The 22,455-nt window shown below is 40.9% G+C and overlaps 1 protein-coding gene across 2 annotated transcripts in view; it reads right to left on the minus strand.

Moving 5' to 3' along the window:
• The window catches only part of adcyap1r1b (adenylate cyclase activating polypeptide 1b (pituitary) receptor type I), a 46,256-nt gene extending 24,124 nt beyond the window's left edge, over positions 1–22,132 (minus strand). Inside the window, exons 1-2 of one of the 2 annotated variants that reach the window (XM_049587079.1) lie at positions 21,760–22,129; positions 4,092–4,239 (exon numbers count right to left, since the gene is read on the minus strand). In XM_049587079.1, coding sequence (XP_049443036.1) covers positions 4,092–4,151 — 60 coding nt within the window. In that variant the 5' untranslated portion in view covers positions 4,152–4,239; positions 21,760–22,129. Of the gene's footprint in view, positions 1–4,091; positions 4,240–21,759 lie in introns of both variants that reach the window. The other variant, XM_049587080.1, reaches the window with a different exon arrangement.
• Positions 22,133–22,455: the final 323 nt, after the last annotated feature.

Genomic DNA, 22,455 nt, shown 5'->3' on the forward strand with positions numbered 1-22,455 from the left:
AATCCCTCCAGTGTGTTCTGGATCTGCCCAGAGGCCTCCTATCAGTGGAACATTCCCAAAACACCTCCAGCAGCAGGCATCCAGGAGGCATCCTGATCAGATGCCCGAACCACCTCAACTGACCCCTTTCGACGCAAAGGAGCAGCAGCTCTACTCTGAGCTCCCTCCGAATGTCCGAGCTCCTCACCCTATCTGTAAGGCTGAGCCCAGCCTGCAATCTCATTCTTTCTGTCACTACCCAGAGCTCACAGCCATAGGTGAGGGTTGGGACATGGATAGACCAGTAAATCGAAAGCTTCACCTTCTGGCTCAGCTCCCTCTTCATCATGACAGATCAGCGCAAATGGAAGCAGTGGTGCGTTAAAACCTCTGTTGTGTTTGTTGTGTTATGCAAGCGCACTACCTTGCAATACGGCAGGACTTATTCACATGCCACTGCTGATTGGGTAGCTCCTCTGACACACCCACCAAACGAGAGAAAATGTACCTCAAAGCCTATTGCACACCATTTCACATTGTTTAAAGAAAACATGTTGCAAACTGTGGCAAAATGGTGAATGCCATTTTCAGGTTAAGCATGCCTCAGGTCAACAAACCCCTGCAAATTGTCCTGCCTTAACAGATGCAAACAGCAATACAGTGGTATCCTGCTGATAGTTTTTGTGTTTGAGAGTTAACACTAACTAAACAAAATTGAGTGAATTGGTTTATTATAATTTTGCAGTGTGAGATGTGATTTACACCTGGACCACCACTGTTTCATGTTTTAGATATACATCCACCCTTCTGACCCTACATTCGCACTTTTCACTGCCTTATACTCAGGTTTCCACTTCATTCTTTCACAGTGAATGCTGCCTGTGAACACATTAGTCATTATGATCAAGTGCATATGAAGTTTATCTGTAGGGTTGGTGGGAGCAGCAGGAAAGCGTGTGCACTGCATGAGTCTTGGAAAGTTTCACAGTTTCTGTGTTGTTTCTCTGCTGTTTAACCTCCTGTGACTAATTATATCATATCTATCTGCCCTTAATCACTTCCCTACATCTAATTAGGTCAAACTGTACATGGCCAGCATGATCAGCTGCACACTACAAGTACATGGCTGAGTTTGAGTATGTGCTTCATACAATATTTAAAGCTAGTCCAGCTAATTAACTACATTGTATGATGCTTAGTGTTCATTGATAGCTCAATATAATACAATTCTGGATGTTAACATCAACAACATTAATGTAGTTTGGGAGTTAAGAAGATATCAAGTTAGGGTGAACTGCAATATAGTTCTGTTTGTTAAATTAAAGAAAAAAATAGATATGTTACATCTTGCAAAAAACTACAAACATCCCCACTGTCTCTTAGAGTCTGTCTCTTGGAGGCAAGTTTATGATGAACCCAAAATTTCTGTGCATATTCAGGTGAGAAAATGTTTTGGCTTAGCTTCTGGATAGGGGTGGATATCAAAAAATTATGATATCAATACTCTTTAAATTATACCGATACCAAGAGAGTACTTCATTCGATACCCATAATGTGAATAGAGTGGTGTGTGTATAGCCGAAACTTTGACTGTTTTGGTGGCATCTCAGCACACTGAACTTCAAACTCAGTCACATATACTGCAGTCAACTTCAGCGCAACACAGACTGTATAGCTTTAGTTGCTGCTGCAGGAGTGTGAGCTTCACTTTGGGAACAGTAGTCAGAGTTTGGCTGGCCACACCACACACAATGGCGTGGCTAACTGTTAGCATCACATGGCTAACATTACCTGTCAACTGGTTAAACAACGGAGCTGAGACGTTGCGATGTTGGGCTGAGGTTGTTGAGACAATTTAACAGCTAGGTGCCATACTTCAGCTTCTGCTGCTGCCCTGTTAGCTCATGCCAACCAGACAGATGTTGAACTGACCATTCACCAAGAGGAGAGTGGCTCTGGAGATGGCAGCAACAGAGAGTTCACAGATCCAGTGGGGAGCTGAGACTCTCAGGAATCATACTCCCCCTGATGCAAAAAGGATTGAATGTAGGTATGGTTTGACTGGAGATGTTTGGGTACTGCGTTCATTTCATCTGTATTTGTTAAGGTTTCCTTAAAGTTGCAGACATGGACGACAGATGTAGCATAATTCAAGTAAAATACAACCGTAGGACAAAGACATTTAAATAATAGTGGAACGCAACATATCGGTAATATAGTGAAAAGAATTTTCCGTCCACACGTTGGAATGCATAACATGGCCTCATAGATGGCCGTCATCTACAATGTTATGTCCATTTAAACGTACATTATTATGGCCACCTCCACTGTCACTTTGTTGTGTGAAACTTTTGACTCTGCCCTTTAGTGCCATCTGTTGGCTGTATCTGTGCCATCATAAAGGATGGAAGTATGAGGGCAGTGACATTTACAACGTATGAAATTGATTTATCTATTTTCATTTGTAAAGGGAGTATACAATCTGAGTGCTACAAGAGCATAATATGTCATCTACTGGAAAGAAACACTGTCACTTAACGTAATCCAGGTAGCAATTATGGCATAACAATTTAATATTGTATATTCATTATTGTTAAGGGGCATGGTTTGTAAATATAAGCTTCTCATGTGTCTGTAAAAGAGGAACAGAACAAAAATAGGCCAACATATGACACATGTTTCTTAACACATCAAGAAAGGTTACTTCTCTCTGGTGTGCCGTTATCAGCTGCTCTAACAATAAACCTCAAATTTAGGGGGAAGAAATTGGACAGCAATATCCACAAGGTTTTAATCTATGACGTTAATTTCACGTAAATTCATCCTCATTAAATCCCTAATGTTCTATTGAGAACTTTGCGGGCACTATGAGTCATTAGGCATGCTGACAGAGGACTGACCAGGGACCGCTAAACACTGTTGCAGAGCATATGTTGAGTCATCAGCCAGCCAGCAGATCTCTTCATAGCTGGGTAAACTCTGTATGCGTGTTTTGGCAGAAATTCCAGATTTTTTAAATGTTGTAGTTCAAAAGCTGTACATTAATGTTTTGTTTTCTCCCCTAAAGTCTCTATAATAACCAGTTTCATAATAGTGATTTGAAGATCCAGTGTGTAGGATTGAGGGGGAGATATTGGTAGAAATGGAATATATTATTCATAAGTATATTTTCATTAGTATACAATCACCTGATACTGATAACTGTGTTTTGTAGAGTTCAGAATGTTAAGAATAAGTCGATTATCTACATATGGAGCACCTTTTATTCCCCAGAGTTTCTACAGTAACCCAGAACAGACAAATCAAACACTGCCTCTAGATAGGGCCGTTGGCTTTTTTGCGTTGGCTACCATAGTTCTCCTACACACTTGGCACATAAGACAAGTTTCAATTGTTTGCAATCTGCAACCTTACCTCTAGATGCCACTAAATCCCACACACAAGATCTGTTTAGCTCGGTTTCTGTCTCTGTCTCTCTTACTGTAAAATATACAGTAAAAAGGGGAGTATATATCATATAAAATACTTATTTTCAGTCTTCCCTGTCTGCCTCCCCCTTTTTTACAAGTTAGTGTCGTCCACCATCTTCTCTAAAGCTCATCTCCCAGTTTCTCAGACAACACTTAAGCTCACGGGTGATGACTCACATTTAACAACTGTAATGAAAGATCAGTTTCCTTGCAGCTTTTCATGGAGGGGAGGAGAGGAGAGGAGAGGAGAGGAGAGGAGAGGAGAGGAGAGGAGAAACAAAGACCTCCTCCTTCCTTAACAGACAAGAATAGTGTTGAATAAATGATGAATAAATTATAATCTCTCCTTATCCATGGTTCCTGTCACATACTGATCAATAAATTATTGATGTAGACACTCCATATGGTTACCCTATCCATGTGAACGACTGAACAATTGCATGAGAATCAGGCCTCAACACCTGTTAGCTGCATTTATTCATGTAAAGCTCCACCTGTTGCTGAGTCTGTTCACATGTGGATTGCTTGAGCTGCACGTGCGTGAGTATGATTACTCACACAGACACTTACGTGAGATCAGACATTTTTTCCTTTAAAGGTACAAAAACAAAGCATAAAGAAAAACAATGTAAATCAGTTTACCGAGGGTAAGAGGAGGAGAAGGATGGCGAGGATCAGCGGGCTGATGTTAGCAGCAGACATTTTGTGTTTCTCAGTGAGGAGCTTCCTTTAAACATCGAGCTCAGACAGCCGGACAGACGAACACGTCAGCGTCAGCTCACCTCGGGATCTGAGAAACACAAGAGTGTGGGACATTGAGACAGGACATCCACATTTGTCTACATTATCAAGACATTTACATTAGAGTACAGAGTATTTTACATATAAGCTCTCTCTAAGTGGCTGTAATGCTGACTGTGTATATATCTCTGTAGGGTAAATCCAAAGAGGAGAGCACTTAGGGACATTTTAACAGTACAAATTGTTTAGAAAATCTCCATTTGGATCTGGATCTGGGTCTGCCCTAAAGTGATACTTGTAATCAATTTCTTATTTAATCTATTTAGATTAGAGTGGTCGTTCGTGATAATTTTGTGGAAAAAAGACAGAGAGAAAGCTTTGTCTTTAGTCTGTCTGTGTGTTTGTCTGTGCTCAGTACTATCAGGTTCTAACTGAATCTTTGTGGTTTGGAGTTGAGTTTCACTTCAATATTTCTATTTATTCATTTATTTATTTTTAATTATTACCTATTTTAGCATTTACTGATGGTTTTAAGTCATATTGTTGTATTGTTGTTTGTTAAGTTACTTCTGGTGCAAACCAACATTTCTTGCTGTATTGTTTTCCCACCAGCAAACCCCAGAAGGCTTTTATTGTGAAGAAAGTATAGGAAATGCAATGTGCTGGTGTCTGAGAGATAGTAGAACTTAAATCTGGGGCAGGCAGAAATCTGAAAAAGGCCACCAAAAAAAAACGTAGAATTTGAAAATACACCATCCTCTTGCAGCTCTCTTTTCTCGGTCCTACAACCATGAGCATATTCATGCGCTTCATACATTAACCCGGTGTTTCCCATAAATTGATTTTCTATTCTTATTCCACTGTGGAGTTGCACACAACGCATTCGCTCAGCTCTCTCTTTCTCTCTCTCTCTTAATCAGACCACAAAAGAGAAAAGAATTAGCTAACCACCCCACCATCCATCCATCTCACTCTCTGTCACTGTGGACCACTTCCCCAGCAAGAGAGCAGGCAGCAGATCAGGGGACAAACCTTCAGTCAGTGGCTGCACCAGTGGTGGCGCTGGGGTTTTTGCTAGCTGAATCTGAGTTGCTGCAGTCACTTTCTGAAGGTACGTGCCCATAAAGTTCTTTGAAAGGACACTGTGGCTCTAATTAGCTTAAACTTGAACTTGAAGGGGCGTTGGTAGCATAGTGGATAGTGCCGGCGCCCCATGTATAGAGGTGATGCCTCAGTGCAGCGGTTGCGAGTTCAACTCCGGCTTGAAACCTTTTGCTGCATGTCGTCCCCCCACTGTCTCTCTTTCCCCCATTTCTCACACTGCCCTGTCCATTAAAGGCAAAATGCCCAAAAAATAATCTTTAAAACATGAACTTGAATTTGCTGCAGCTGTGAGCTTTTAGCTATGATTAGCAGAGGGCTAAAGTATTAGCAGCATGTTCTCTCCATCTGTGAAATGCTTTGTCGATATTGCTTTAAATGAAATGCAATAAAACATGTTTTACTTAGTTCATTGTCAGTCTCTGAAGACATCTCATGAGTCGCTCTGCAGTGTTGGGAGTTTTGGAAAGTTCCTGGAATAGAAACTTCTTCTGCGTGATTTTCAAGGGATGCATGCATAAGTGCATCTGCATTTGTAGAAGATCCAAAAACAACTCCCTCTCTCTGAAATGAGCTGTGATTGGCCAGTGTCTCCTGTCATGCATGGGCTAGATTTTCAAGAGGAGTCAAGAGGAGGTGCAAGTCTACTGTTTTCTCAGACCAGTTGAATTACAATATGCTAAAGATAACGAGATTTTTACCCAACTGCCTATAGTAGCTTTAAGCAGTGTTGTTCTTCAATATTACTTACGTAATCAACACAACAAGATGGACATAGCCAGCACAATTTCATCAATGAATCAGTTTCATATAGGGAAGAAACAGAAGTAACCACAGTGATCTGTTGGATGAAGCGGGTGACAGACAGCACCCCTCCAACCAGTCATCAAGGTAAACAGCTCATTTCACCTCATCATGCTTTGCTGTGAAAAAACACTCACACCGTGCCAGAATAGCTTGAATGGTCTTGGTTGCTCAGTGCCAGTATAAGAGACAACATTCCTCTGGACAATCCTCTGAATGACTTATTTTAATCACAGAAAATATTTAGAAGTGATACCCTGCTAAATATTCATTAGTCAGGCAATGATCTCAACTAAGTTTACTTTGTTAATTGACAGCTTCTATAATCATTTAATTAATTTTGCAGGCAAACACCCCACATTCCAGATTGTCAGATGTGAGGATTTGCTGCTTCTCATTGTTCTACTTGATCGTAACCTCATTATCTTTGCATGTGGACTTTTGGTTGGATTTTGAGACATCAGCTTGAATTTTTAAGGTAATCATTAAAAACTTGTGATATTTTCCTCACTATTTTCTGATGCTGTATATACCAAACAGCTGATAAAATAATCCCAAAAATCATCTGCAGATTAATCGATAATGAAAATATTAGACTGTTGTCACTGTGACATTTCCACTCCACTAGCATGCCCAAGAATTGTGCTGCTTTGAATTTGTACTGAAATGCAGTTTGAAAACATTAATGCCCTTCAATTAATTTTCACTCACAACAACTGCAGGCAGCTATCACAAAGACAATGTCAGCCTATCCAGTGATTGGCTTTTTAAGTGAACACAAGCATGTCAAGTAGCGTGTCTGTAATGAGCCCATGTGCATGTATCTGTGTGTTCTCATGGATGCAGCCTGACTCTGAAGGCCCGGAGGGTTCGCATGCGTAAAGCCAAGTAGCAGGACTGACCAGTCGGGCCTCATCCCACAGGGAGAGCTTGGCAGCTTGGCATTCCTACTTCACCAAAACCTTGCCAGCAGCAAGCCCCTCCTCCTGCCGTTGTCAGGAGCAACAGCTGAGAGAGCTGCTGAGTTTGGATCAGAACTGAACCACGTGGACCTGGAGCCTCCTTCTGCTTCGTCTTCTGCTCTACTGTAAATAGATTCCCTTGGATTTCATAATGTACTTAAGTTTTTAGATGATATGCACACTGAACCTTCATGAAAAAGAAACTCAACCCAGATTTCAGTTTGTCTTTCACTAAAAACACACACATTTCTACATGCCAACTGAGCACATTAGATTTGAGACCTGCAAGCTGAATATTAATGCATTACAGCCCCACACAAACAGTACCTTCATTCATATTTTTGCTAGACTGAGTCACATAAGTACACACACACACACACACACACACACACACACACACACACAACAGAAAAATAACAAAACAAGACAAAACATGAATGGGAGTGTACAGCTTTGCCAAGGCCACCATAATGGCTGCTGATACTCTTCCATAGAAAAGCTTTCATGGTGAGTGCTCGAGCACAAACTGCCATTAATTCATTTCTGAGGAAATTTTAAAAAAAAACTCACATGTTACAAATCACCACAACACTGATGGTAACACCCTGCCACAGTGGGAGTTGCCTCAGTGTGTGTGTGTGTGTGTGTGTGTGTGTGTGTGTGAGAGAGAGAGAGAGAGAGAGAGAGTGCTTATACAGCTACCTCTGTGAAAAGCACTTTGAGTTTAGACCTTGAGAGTGAGGACATTTATGGAAAGTCAATGGCCTGTTTGAGGTTTCAGGCTTGGGTTTAGAGGGTCAGGTTAGAATTGGGTTTGGGGTGGAGTAAGGGTTAGGGCAGGGGTTGGGGAATGCATTATGTTAATGAATGTCCGCACAAGTATGGAAGTACAGGGTTGTATGTGTGTGTGTGTGTGTGTGTGTTTAGAGAAAGAAAAGAGAAACAAGCAGAAAGCTAAAGTAGTCTAGCACTTTCCATTAAATTGGAACGCAAGGCTCTTTGGAAAGAACGTATCCTACATGGTAACATCATGCTACACCAGTGGGAAAAACTAAAACATCCAAACGATAAAATCAACAGTAATTTTTAAATAATTCCTGTGAATTCAAACAGCCTTTTGCTCCAGAACTGATAGCCCACACACTTACTGTATGATCGAACCCTTAATGCACAGTCACATTAGCCCTCCATTCAGACCAACTGCCACACACTTTGCCTCAAAACAGGATGTGATGTCAGTGTCCAATGTGGGTGATAAAATAAACACTGAGCAGCATGACTGCAAGAGCAACACTGCAGTTTGTACACTAGGAGTGTCAAAAGGGTCATGGCACAATACTAGAATCATGACTAGTCCATTTTCCACTTTTCCATCTGTTTGTCCACAGTGCATCAGTGTCTCTACCAGACGAATGTGCAAATCTGCAGCCTAAGGAATATTTGAAAAAAAAAACAACACATACACAAACTATCTTTGAATAAAAGAGGGAAACTACAGTACGAATTAAATGACAAACTATCTGACCAAAGAATAAATAAACAAGATTACACAGGACTGATGTTTGATGCTCAAACCCAGTCATCAGTGATGCCAGCTTCACTTGAAGTGAATGTGAGATGGAGCATTTGCAGAGATTGATGCTAGGGTGACCAAACTCCAACATCTCTCACACTCGACCACCTGTGTGCAAATCCTTCACATGCAGTATACTGCATCATCCCCTGTTGTTGGTTCACAGGCTCACAGTGACACAGAGTAATGCAGGAGATGCATCTGACTGGAGTACTATTTAAGCCATAAGCTAAAAGACAAAAGTGCATATGACAAATACAGTATGTGATTGTTTGGCTCCCACATTTTTATTTTATTTTTCTGAAGTAGCAAATCACTTTAAAATAATCTTAATCTTGCTCTTATTTCTAACCAATCCAAGGCCCCAGGCGCCCAGACCTCTTCAGGCCCAAAAGTATAAGGCTTGCTGCACATCAATTGATTTTGGTAATTTAAACAAAGGGAGAGCTTCTAACACAACTTCAGTACAATATCAACAAAGGTCTTGCTTTATGTGGCCCAGTTTTGTTACAATCTGTCTTTAGACTAGTCTCTTACACAGACACCGGTGACGTCAGCATGCTGGCTGACTCTGTCGTCTGTGGACATTCCCATAGGAAAGTTGTAATAGAACTAGCGCTGGCTCCCAGCGGCAGTGATGTGATTGGATCCAAATCCATGTACTTCTGTACTCCCTCGACCAACGGCTGATTAGCTTTGCCTTACACCCGCTTCACCGGAATTGCTGTTCCCCGAATTGTTGTCCGTAGTACAACAGAAAAGGAAGTGTTCAGTGCATCGCAAGAAGAGATTAAAATGGATATGGTTTCATTTGATTCAGCTGTTTTGCAGAGCTGCAATGTCCACAAGATTGAAGAAATTAAGGATTTACAGCGACTTAGACTCAAACTTAGACTCCCATTCCGAAGTAAGGGAGGCTGGTCACGCGAGACTATATTTAGACCTGTATTATTTTCATTTATATTGTGCTCACGTGGTGAATATTCCTTAAGTTGTGTTTAATCAGTCACAATTATATCAGGCACAACCACAACAAGCAGAGCTCAGCAAAACTTCTATAGAGTGAAAAGCACAATGATAAATAAATGCAAGTGGCTGCATCGCAAATAGTACCCAAATCCAACTCTTCTTTCATTTTTAATCATATTCTATTACCACTAGTGAGTTCCTAGATTTTTTTGTTTGTTTGTTAAAGGAGCTATATGTAAGAAATCTAAAGCAAATAAAATCCTCCTAATATGTCACAGAGACTAAGGAATAATGTTCATATAACATACTGATCTCACTGACAACAATAGTACAGCCAGAATATTCGCATTTTTAAAAAAAATTTACGGCCTGCAAATCATGTTTATGTTTTGAATTTGTGTTTTGACCTGTTGCGCCACCCACCGCCGTCTACCAGTCACGCAGTCAGTAGAGTCTCAGCATCAGTTACAGTTACGACTGAGCTACAATGGCTGACGGTGCGACTAAACCCAAACGACCTCGTTATGATTCCCAAAAACCCCAAGACAAAACTCGAGGCAAAGCGAGGGTCTAAATAGGAGATGCTTTTCAACGGTGGAGACGGTTGAAAGCGGAGAAGAATTTGAAATCGGATGTCAAAGTGGCTACTCTGGCTTTCGCCAAAGTTGGCTAACTAGCATCATAGCTAGACGGGGATGGACATTTCGAATACTTTCAACTGTTATTCATTTTCGATCATGCATTGTAGCCCACGTGCAGGTGGGTCACTGACCCGACTGATGTTTTTGAGAAACAAACGTTAGCAGCACGGCAAGCAGCATTAGCAGTGTCCCGGTACATAGCATTAGCAGCCGGCTCCTCCTCTGCTGTTTACCGGCAGCAGCGGCAGAGAAGCTGTATATGCTCGAACGGCCCGCTGGAAAAACGAAGATCAAGGACGCAGCGACGCGGCCCTGCCACGGCAGCCACCCGTGGACAAACAAATCACCCCCAGTTTCCACCAGATGCGTGTTGGTTGTGCCTGCGCTCCAGCACGGCAGCGGAGCCAATAGGATTCAGTGCTAGTCAATGTGTGTGTTTACACCGGCTGCGGCTGTGCTGTGTTCCCGCTCCGTCTCAGCAGCGGCACTCCAGAGGCCTCCGCAACAGATACGCAGGACTTCTATTTTTGCCAGACGCCGGAGCACAGAGCAGCAACCTCGAATCTGTAGGGGAGGGGGGGCGGACACGACTCGCGGCAGTATTTTGAATTTGAGTGCAGTAACCGTTTTGACCACATTCGTACATACAGCGCCTTTAAAGAAGCATTATGAAAATACACACACATGTATGGTGTCCAAAAATCTGCAACTGTGAGAAGTAGCCCCCAAAAACTTCACAACATTGTGATCTGCTCCCTTTGAAAGGTCTTCTGTCTTCAGCCCATTTGCCAGAATAAAAAGTTGGCATTGTACGTTTCTGAAAACCATGGCTACATTACATTTGTACCTATAATATCAACATTTCTAAAGTGACATAGTTTAAATTACATTTATATGAGCTGAGCTTCTCATCAGGAGAGGAGGGTATGGTGGATGGTGTGATACGATGGTGGGGAGGTGGCAGACAGCAGCAAGTAACTGTTTGAGACCAACAAAAGTGGGTATTTACATAACAGGCTAGGGCATTTCCAGCCATGATTGTACCGACAAAACAGATATTTTTTAGCAAGAGTTTGGGACATGTCCAGTAGTGTTAGTAGCAACCAAATAAATTAGCCAAAACATGATATTTTCTTAACCCTTAGCATATGTTTTTTGTGCTGAAACCTAACCACACATTAACAGTGCTGTCAAAACAAAAATTTGTTAACAGTTCTGCTGCTAATACAAAAATGTAAAATATCTGTGGTTTGCAGAAACGTACAATGCCATTCCGGTGATTAAGTTGCTGTCTTATGACATCTACAGCTACAATTGTCTTTCTCATTGGGTACAACCCTATGAGGAAATAAAGCATAGTCCACAAGCGTGGTTACAACCAACTGGAAACGGTCATCATACACCTAATACATAACACAATATCATTTTCCACATACTAGTCCACACTATAATAATATACACTATAATAATATACAGGGATATACATGATGGATTCACAAGTGTATGTATGTTTTTTAAAGAACTTGAGAGAGTGTGTGTGTGTGTGTGTGTGTGTGTGTGTGTGTGTGTGTGTGTGTGTGTGTGCGTGCTAGTACAGCAGCTGCTCAGGACTCTCCTCCCCGAGCTGTAATCAGTAGCTTAATGAGTCTCAGTGGCTTTCATGTTCAACACTGTCAGCCTGAGTGTGTGTAATGTTTGATGCTCCGTCTGAGGAGCACACACATAATTAAAGAAACACACATGCACACACAAGCATGTTCACTCTGTGAACTAAACATACACACACTTTACACACTGGTCTTTACTTTAGCATTATGACAGCACCAGTAAATACTCAGTGTAAAGTTGCACCCAAGAGGGTGGAAGCTAAACGAAGGAGGAAATGAAAAGTGAAAAAAAAAAAAGAGCAAAGGCTCAGAGAAGAAGAGGAAGAGTGGCTTCCTTAAGAATGTGTGTTGGAGGGGTATGTGTTAAGAGAAACGATTCCTCTCGGGAGAAAAGGAATTATTTCTCTCTGGAATAAGCAGGAAAAGAGAAGCGAGGGTTTCTTAATGATCACTCACCTATAACGCTGCCACACTGACAGGAGTGAAGCTTTGAAAGCTGTGATGAGACACATCATTAGAGAGAGACGGAAAGAAAGAGATGGAGGGAGAGAGAAGAGAAAGAGAGAGCCACCTTCACGTTTGTTTTGTGGAGGGACACTGGGAGCAGTTTTGTCCCTCAGGATGTTCTAGTCAGGCTTTGACAGCTGTTGTGGCCTGGAGCATAAAGGCATGCACCAGCTTATCCCCCTCTGCTCACAAACAGACCCTCGACCCCAAACTCTTCTTCTCTTTCTGCCTCACATCTACACATCAACACTGACGGCCTCTCTTTTCAGAAAAATGATCAAAACAGAAGAAATCATTTCATGTGCCGTTTCAACAATCATCATCTAATGTGTTAATCCAGCACTGGACTGTCTAATTCCCAGCGAATATCACAGTAAGTCACTCATGTCTCCGGCTCTATATTTAGCCCAGGGAATTATGGGAGGAATTAATATACACAGACATGACTTAGTCTTCATTATTTGGGGGAGGGAGAGGGAGGTACACTTATTACAGAGAGATGGAGAGAGAGAGAGTGGGAGGAAAAGAAATAGAGAAAGTATGAAAACTGTCCTGGTTTCTTGCTCCCATTTTGTCCGTTTTTCTCCCACAATTCACTGGGGTGTTGCGTAGTCACGAGACTGAGGCAAAGACACTAATAAAGGAATAGTTTAAAAAAATCAAATGAAATAAATCATAATAAAGACACAGTAAAAGAAAATAAATAACAATAAAGGAATAGTCAAACTAACGTCACACATTATCCTCAGAGAGTCACATACCAGATCCAGCCTGCTCTATGTCCAGAGACCTTCAGACTTTTTATTTCAGACTATCAGGCATCTTTTCAGTTTGTTATATTAATAATCTCTCTCTGTTTTCACATGTTCTATCATCATGGGGATTTTTTTTTCTAGGTTTTGTGTTTTATCTTATTATGTTAGTCATGTTTTCTGTTTTATTTAGTCATACTAACTTTATTTGTCACCTCTGGTTTTACTTCCTGTAGGGCGGGGCGATAAATAGATTTTATCGATTAATTCAAATTTGTAGTTTCGGTCGATTTGTTGAAATGAAAATCAAGTTTCTCTTTAACATCTGCCACCGATGCTCCCTGCTGGGCTCCCGTAATTCAGGGTGGGCCCCCCCGCGCTTACACAAACAACATGGCACTGAGCAGGGAAGAACCCGTTCCCAAGAAAGGGGACATTACATGCTGCTGTGTTGTGCTACGGCCTATTTAAGTGCTCGAATGTGTTATTTACGTGACAACACCTGAACGCAACACAGGCTCCACTCCATAGACTGTGTGTTAAGTGCCGTGCTGAAGGTTCTGGGCGGGCTTGGTTATAATTGTCTGTCAGGAAAATGCGGCCCGGGCAGGATGAGGATTGTTAACGTGCGACCATGTAGAGACAAAATTGACATGCAGTTGGGGTCAGGTGAATCGGATTTCTTGTGAAAAAATCAGAGATTCTTTTTTAGGCCATATTGCCCAGCCTTAACTTCCTGCTTTATGTGGTTTCCCACCTTATCTGCCCCATTCTCATTTGTCCGACCTGTGTCTAATCACCCTGCTCTCCTTGTCCATTTAATTTGTGTGTTCCCCTCTCCCCTCTGCAGTTTTTCTTTCCTGTTTCAATGAGAGCTCCAGCTATATCCTATGTTTTCAGAGTGTTAGTCAGATCGTTCTTCAGTGTCCTACATTTCAACCTTTGCCTTGCATTTGTGGATAATTTGGCCTAATTTTTGGACTGCTTCCCTATACCAAACCTTGCTTTGAGTAAAGATTTTTTTCTCAAATCACTCTGCATCAAGTCTTACAATTGAGTTTTGTCTTTTGTCTTCTGGTACCAACGCTGATAGGCACAGTGAATCTGGTAAAGTTTGATGTTCTTGGTCATGTTGATTAGGGGCGTAACAATACATGTATCTGTGTTGAAATGTTTGGTATGAGGCTTTCTGTTAGGTATGCATTACAAACCAAATGATACATTGACCTATCCTGAAAAATAAAAAATAAAACATTACTATAATGTTCTCAGTGTTACTGTGCTCAACAAGGCAGCCCACAGAACGAAACAGGTAACATGCTGTCTGCCCTGCTTATCCCCCAAACCAAACATTCTACTCCAGTGAGACACACTGGGAGGCAGCTATGCTAAGCTAGCTCATTACAAGATGGTTTGTAACGCCATTATAATAGATGATCGTTTGATAACCTACAAGTCTGGTGTTTGGAGCCACTTTGGTTTCCCTGTGAATTATGAAGACAATGGCAAGAGGGTTAAGGATAAAAAACAAACAAACAAACAAACAAACAAACAAAAAACCCAACAGTATGTGACATAGACTACCCAACAACAGCAGATATGTCGACTTCACTCCGGCCAGTCAGTGGAACTAGACAAAAACAAGGAGCAACACAAACGACAAGCTAACATTATCCCCACAGCATTTAGGCAGACATTCCTAACTGATGCAAACATTTACATTTACAGCCACAAATTTGAGACCCTGCTCTGTAGTGGTAAATGCAAGCTTTATGAACATGTTTAATGAAACTGAGGCCCGTTATAACATTCCTTCACAAACCCTTTTCTGACAGGCCATAATAAATCATCATGTTAGTTTTGATACAACTATGATTCTATATTAGATGACGCTTAGAAGACACCCCAGAAGATCGGTCACTCAGGCATAGCTCCATCGGAGTTCTGATGAAGACCGCATTGGTCGAAACATGTTGGCTGATTTTAAGCCTGTTTTTATTATTCCATAATGAACTAGCCCTGTGATTAAAGCTTTTATATATTTTTGTAGAGTGCCTTGGATGTATCCTTTTTTTTTCTATAGCTCCATCAGTGTTCACAGTCAAAAGAGATCATATGCCATGATGATGTTTTCATATACACTGTAAATACACTGAATTAACATAAAATAAATTTAATTTTTAAAAAATTAAAAAATTGACAACATTTCTGTTGCATTTATACTTGACTGCAAATTTAGTGAACTGTTACACCTCTGATGTTGAAGATTGATGACATTCTGGTAACTTCATTGGGGTTTATACGATGGCGTTATGCATTTTTGATTATTAGAATATTAGACAATTAATCAGGATTCCATTTAGAATTATTCTAAACTATATACTGTGAGATTTGTTTACTGGCATCCAGTGCAGTGACGTAAATGTGTGTGTTGGGTTAGTATTACTGAGGCAACCAAGTCTCCCAGAGGAAGTTTTTCCATACTAGTAATTTGCTGCAGCAATTATGTTATAATAGAGATATGATGTTGTGTGGAAATAAGTTTGATTACAACATTACGAGGAAACACTGCAAAGTAATGTATCTGCCAGGGACGTCGGTGGCTTAGTGGTGGAGCAGGTGCCCCGTGTATAGGGCTGTTCGGCTCGGGTTCAGCTCCAGCCTGTGGCCCTTTGCTGCATGTCATTCCCTCTCTCTCTCCCCCTTTCACACTTGACTGTCCTGTCAATTGAAGGCAAAAATGCCCTAAAAAAATCTCTTTAACAAAAAAAAGTAATGTATCTGCCAAGTCACAAAATGTTGAATCTTAATACCTGCTAAACATTTAGTGGCAACAAATATATGTTGTTGTCCAACAGTATCAGTTCGTAGCTATGGGAGCATAAAGACAAACTTTTTATGGTTGGGCAATAACTAAAGATCAACCATGATAAAGATCATGGTTGTTGGTTTAATGGTGAAAAAGCAAGTAGTGATTTAAGCTTTCTTTATGAACCATTGACCAAAATTATGATTTTTTTCCCTAACCTTAAGGAGACAGTTTACCCAAAAATCAAATATACATTTTTTGCTTTTTACCTTTAGTGCTATTTTTCAATCTAGATATTTTAGTGTGAGTTGCAGAGTGTTGGAGATATCAGCTGTAGAGATGTCTGCCTTCTCTCCAATATAATAGAACTAGATGGCACTCAGGCTTGGGGTGCTCAAAGCACACAAAAAAGGTTTCTGCATTAAACAGCTTATGACAAGGACTGTGAATTATCTTGAGTAACCGGGTCATGATCTCTGGAAAGAGACAAATGTTGACAAATCTTTTGTCATATAGTTCCATTATATAGGAGGGAAGACAGACATCTCTACGACTGATATCTCCAACATTATGTAACAGACACTAAAAATATCAAGATTGATAAATAGCACTACAAATAAGAACAAATATGTATTTTGGATTTGGGGTGAACTATCCCTTTAACCAAAGTGCTTTTGTTGCCAACAGACCTAACCAAAGATAGGCCTCAGGGTGTGAACCATTCTGATGGGGCTTAGTGGCGCTCATTATGAATAGAAGTTTACAAGATTTGGAACAAAACCATTTCATCATGTTGCTACAGGATAGAACATGAAGTCAGAAATGGAGCAGGTTAAGAAGTAACTTTGCTCTCAGTGAGATGCACCTGCTCTGATATTGTGACCTACAAACCTTTAAATAAACCTTAAGTCAATGTTTTCATACTTTGTGAGAATGTTGGATTTAATCTCATAAGTAAGCTTTAACTAAAGTCTTACTAACAGGCTGAGTGGCCTTGGAAATTTGAACATGGTAAAACCGTCACTTCAGTATTTCCATTTTGCAAGATTTCTTGCTTTAACATCAATAAATTTCTTCTCATGATTGTTTTTTTCTTTCTTCTTTCCTGAATATTTTCCCTTATTTCTATCTTCCTTTCACTCTTCTTCCTCTCCTTGTTTCTGTCCTGTTGTTTCCTTCCAACTCCCCTTCCTTTTATTGTGGCTTCCTCATGTTCTTCCTTCTGTCCTTCATTCCTTTCTTTGACTGATCAGAAATCTCCAAAACTGGACACAGTAAGTTTTACAGTTTTACTTTGAATATATTTTAATGCTAACACTTGTTTTGTTTTACCTGCCTTTGATATTAACATTCAGTCATATATTTTGCTATTTGCTGTATGGTTGAATTTGACCCACTCCCATCCACCCTGTTGATGCCCATTTGTAATAGCTGTGCTCTCACAAAATGACTGTACATCACATACCACATGGCAGGTGGCAGACTTATAAAGTTGGAGAAGAAAATCCAACATATGGAATCTAGACAGTCATGAAAACTTGATTCATTTTCATCAAGGGGACACAAACACTTCAGTGGGATAATAATGTTGTTCTCTTGATGCAGAGGTAGACAACTGTTTGCTAACATGTCAACAAATAAGCAGGCAGGCAAGTGGTGTTTGTGTTTCTTTCAGTTTTCTTTCTTTTTGAAGTTTTTTGCACATAATGGCCAAATATTGACTTATGCAGATTCAAGTGTAAATTTAAATGTAGGACTTTAACTCTGCATGGTATTTGTGTTTTTAGGAAAGTACTTCTTTTGGTGCTGCAGTTTACTAATGCATGGTGACAAAAACAGGCATTAGTAGAGTGTTGGACAGAGGAGCCTGTATCACGTGCAGAGCAGGTATGACACAGAAAAGGAGCAGAAGCAGGTTGTTGTGACAGAGCTGTGTAGCTAAAGATGCCTCAGTCTTAGTCCTGTGACTGCTCTGGTACCCAACATGACCCAGTGAGCAATGAGACAGTGTTGTCTCCTGCATGGCTGCACCACGCTGCTAAACACCAGCACCAACTGACCAAATGATCTCTTTAGAGCCAACTAACTGCTGTGGATTCAGACTGCTGTAGGCTATAAGTCAAAGATCAAGTGTAACACGGTTAACTTTTCATGACTCTCTAACGCTGGATTGTAATGTTAATATATGCAAAAACATGTCCTTTTGTGTCGGTTTAAACATTTAGCAAGAGACACCTGATGAAAAATGCCCTTTTCCCCGGTAGAGCTCATTTCTGCTACACCAGGCCATGATCCTGTCCATTGCCACTTAGCAACCGCACTGACCAGCTTTACTGTTGCTCTGGATGTGGATAAAACTTTGACCTCCCATCAACATGTCTGGTCCGGTCAGCGACAAGAGAGAAAGCATTATTTTTAAAAGGTTAGCTTTGTCGTTACTGATAACTGAAGCTCCATAGTAGCATACAGGTTACTAGGTTTCTGTTACATTCATCTGACAGTCACAGCGCCCTATTTTTATAAAACTGGTGCAGATGCACATGATGGCTATTGGCAGCACTGAAAGTCCTGACCCGTGAGGTGCAAAGGGAAAGAAAGGATGAATGCATTATTAGTGGAGGGAAATGATGATCTCACAGATATAGTATAAAATGATCTTGACCTCCTTACTCTGTATTACATGGTGGTGGCACGTAATGTGTTAAAATTTTGTGCTGTAATGTTTGCATGATTGGTTCAGTTTAGGCACCAAAACTAGTCTCTTACGTTTCTAAATAATTATAATAATAATAGTACCTGGTCAGGTTTGTTAAAAGATAATGGTTTCAGTTAAAGGTCCAGTGTCTAGGATGTGCATCTATTGGCAGAAATGGAATATAATATTCATAGCTATGTTTTTATAAGTGTATAATCACCTGAAACTAAGAATTGTGTGAGTCGTTTCTCTTTCATGTTGTTTCTACAGTAGCCCAGAGTGAACAAACCACAAAGTGGTTCTATATAGGGTCAATCACATTTTCATGTTTTCACATTTGTCACTATAGTTCTCCTACTCACTTGGTACATGGAAGAAGTTTCAGTTACCTCACGGCTAGCTAACACTAAATCCTACACACTTTAATTTTAAAATAAGAACACTTGTTACACACATCATGTACGTTAAATTGTCATGTAAGAAAAGGTAAATTCTTCATGTATTGTCACTAAGTACGTAAAGTATGCAAGCATGTAAAGTCAAAATAGTACTACCTGGACTTTTGGTTTCACCATGGACATGAACAGCAGTCTCCTGGGTGAAAGTCCTGTGTTTGTTTGTTTGTGTGCCCATGCACCATGTGGATCTCCTCCATCTTTGCTCTTTATACTACCTATGGAGTCTCAACAGTTTTTTGACCAGGGAATTAATGTGTCCACCATGACAAGGGATCCTAATTAACTTTATTGTCATTGTGTCTGTGGTGCCAGCACATAAATAACACATTATGGCCCGGCACCAAGTAATTCAGTGAAAAGAGGTCATAGTCAAATCTAAATACAATGCAGTCATTATTATACAAAAGACACCTGTGTTTTTCTTGCTATGACAGAAATGAGCAAAGAGATTGAAGACAAATTGAAAGGTCACCTCCATGAAGCACTGTGATGTCCCACAACACTACAAGTCTATACAAACCCTAAAATATTATATTCGTCATTCCAAACATGCCTAACCTGACTTTATGTTTTAGGAGACACAGACATTTCCATGCATTATGATAGGCCCATCTGTGCCAAGAGACAGTTGGTGTTTACTTAAGCAGTAAAGGAGGGTAGGCTTAGTATATTAATGTTTCTATGCAAACAATAATGTCACAACCAAAAATGTGAGATGTGACTGCATGCACAGTAAGCAATAGAAAAATACTTTAATTCTGAATTTTTGGACCATCTGGCTGCTAATGTTTCTTGCTTCTTTTGCTTGGACCTCTTTGTAGTGACGTCACCACATGCCCAGATTTCAGCAATTAACTTTGGGATTCAGTGTTATAATATTTTATGTTATATGATGCTATGGTATGATATAGGAAAAAATCCATATTGTATGAAACCAAATTTTCACCTTAAGGTGTTTTTCATTGGCTATGAGAAGGAGATTACAAATATTCCAAAAATACTAAATATGAATTTTGGGAAAATGTGTGTCAAATGATGCACCCAACCCATAAGTAAACATATGGAATAAAATCCAGCATTACTCATTATAATGTGCCAATTTTTTTTGCATCAGCATCCATAACTGTATCTCTGATGTGGCTAAATGACACTCAGCTCATGCGTGATACTGGGTGTGTTACAAGGTTGCCGTGCTGAGACTGGGCCCAACGCCTAATGTCCTTTCCTCCCTCACTTTCTCCCTCCTCTGCTGCTCAGGCCAGCCAACACAACAAGGCTAATTGGGCCATTTAAATGTCAGCATCACAGAGATCCGAGAGAGAAGAAAAGCTTCTCCCTGATACTTGTACACTTATGCTGCAAATGTTTTGTCAGAGCAGCAACATCATAATGCAGCATTGTGGACGTGTTTCTCTCCCGTAAGTCAAGCAAGTCTAAACAGGATTCTGCGATTTGTTGAGCCAGATGTGAACTGTAAATTTAAACAAAAAACTGCAAACACAGAGTTGACTTTTAAGATAAACCCGCTCAGATATTCAAACATGTTCTCACAGATGTTCAGCAGAAGCACTGATCTCATCACTGGTCTTTTACAAAACTACACATATAGCACCTGTTTGGCCTTGAATCAGGATTCAGGGCGGATGTGCCACTCATTCATCACTCTTTATGAATGAGGTTGCAGCTGAGCATTCAGAAATGTAAACAAATAGCTCAACATGAGCCTGGTTTTTATCAATCAATCTGCAGCAATCAAGCAAGAGATATGGGCTACCAAAAAAAACATGCAGCAATAGGTAAACACACACCTTTACACATTTTGTTTTTGGCCAGACATGAACATTAAACATTAAGTAGTGAGAGGAGCCCATCTCTGTCCAACAGGGCAAATAAAGAAAGAATAAGGTTGGCTGAGATCGGAAGGCTTTTCACGGCTCTTTAAAACCTCTAAACCGTCCAAACACAAGCAGCAGACAAGAGAAAGCACCAACTGTGATTCAGTGACAGTAGGATGCATTACAAGGTCACTCACAGCTTTCACCCAAAGGCCTGGATTTCATAGATCTTGCAGGAGCCCAAATACTACATCCTTGAATGCATGAAACAAAGGTGTGATGTCGACATTATTGCTGCACGGTTGATTTCCTGCAAAAGCTATGATGTTACAGGCCTCCTGTGTGTGGATCAGGTGCTGTTAATGCATGTATTATTGTTATTATAAATGGCACATAGACATAGATTAAATTGGTGTCTCAATAAAAGCATGATGCATTGACTTTAATATAATTTGTGCGCCTTTTTTTGTCTTCATCACATTCTAGTAACCGCCAAAACAGACTTAAAGAAGGCTGAGCCTCCTCATGCATATGGACAGATACGTAGGCTACCTGCTTATCACTATGTTACAGAGCATGTTGTGGATATCAATGAGCTGTTTTTCTATAATGTTCCCATACAATACATGTCTCATCCTCGATGCTTGTGGGTTTGCAGTAATATTGCAAACTGGGCGCTGTGAGGAGCCGCTGAAGGGAAGGACCCTCCTCACTGAGCCCGGCCGACACATGCCGCAAGATCCCGGCAAGCTCCCATCCTCCTCCCAGATATCCTTCAAGACACGTTCAGGGCTGAAACGTGATGTTTGATTCAAGATAACACAATTCTAATTCATACATTTTTGCAAAATCTTACCATTGTATCGGTCTTCTCCAAATGTAACTCTCCTGCTCTGTGGATCCTCCGGGCCGATGAAAGGCTGCGCACTCCGCAGGGGACAAATCAACTCAAACGGGGCTGCGAAGGTACAAGACTCCCCGGTGGCTCCAGGCAACACAACTTCCACCCGAACGGCAGTTTGGATAAAATGTTGCGGACTTCTTACCAGGACAACGATGTGACGTGTTTCTTTGGCAGGAAGATCGAGGGATGAATTCACCTCTCCTCGCTGAGGGTTGAATGATCACTGGAGATATTTCGAGCAATTCTGCTGCCCTGCGGACGGCTGCTCGCTTCGCCCTCCACAGAAGAATGCACCGCGCATTTCAACTAGGCTCCTCTCTCTCTCTCTCTCTCTCTCTCTCCCTCTAACTCTCTCTATCCTTCTCTCTCTCCCTCTGAAACACACAAACATTCACACACACACGCGCGCGAGGAAGCACAAATCCAATTTTGTATGGGTTATGTTAAATAATCCAGTCACAGCAGATTCAACACAGAAGATGCTATGGATGGGATGTGGAGAAACATGCAGTGTGTGTGTGTGTGTGTGTGTGTGTGTGTGTGTGTGCGTGCGTGCGTGCGTGGCCCTAAGGTCATTTTAAGGGTCAACAGATTCAGAACAGAGATCAGGACCACGGACAGCGACCATCATCATTTTATTCACTCACA

Source organism: Epinephelus fuscoguttatus, linkage group LG10 (genome assembly GCF_011397635.1).
Source record: "Epinephelus fuscoguttatus linkage group LG10, E.fuscoguttatus.final_Chr_v1".
NCBI lineage: Eukaryota > Metazoa > Chordata > Actinopteri > Perciformes > Serranidae > Epinephelus > Epinephelus fuscoguttatus.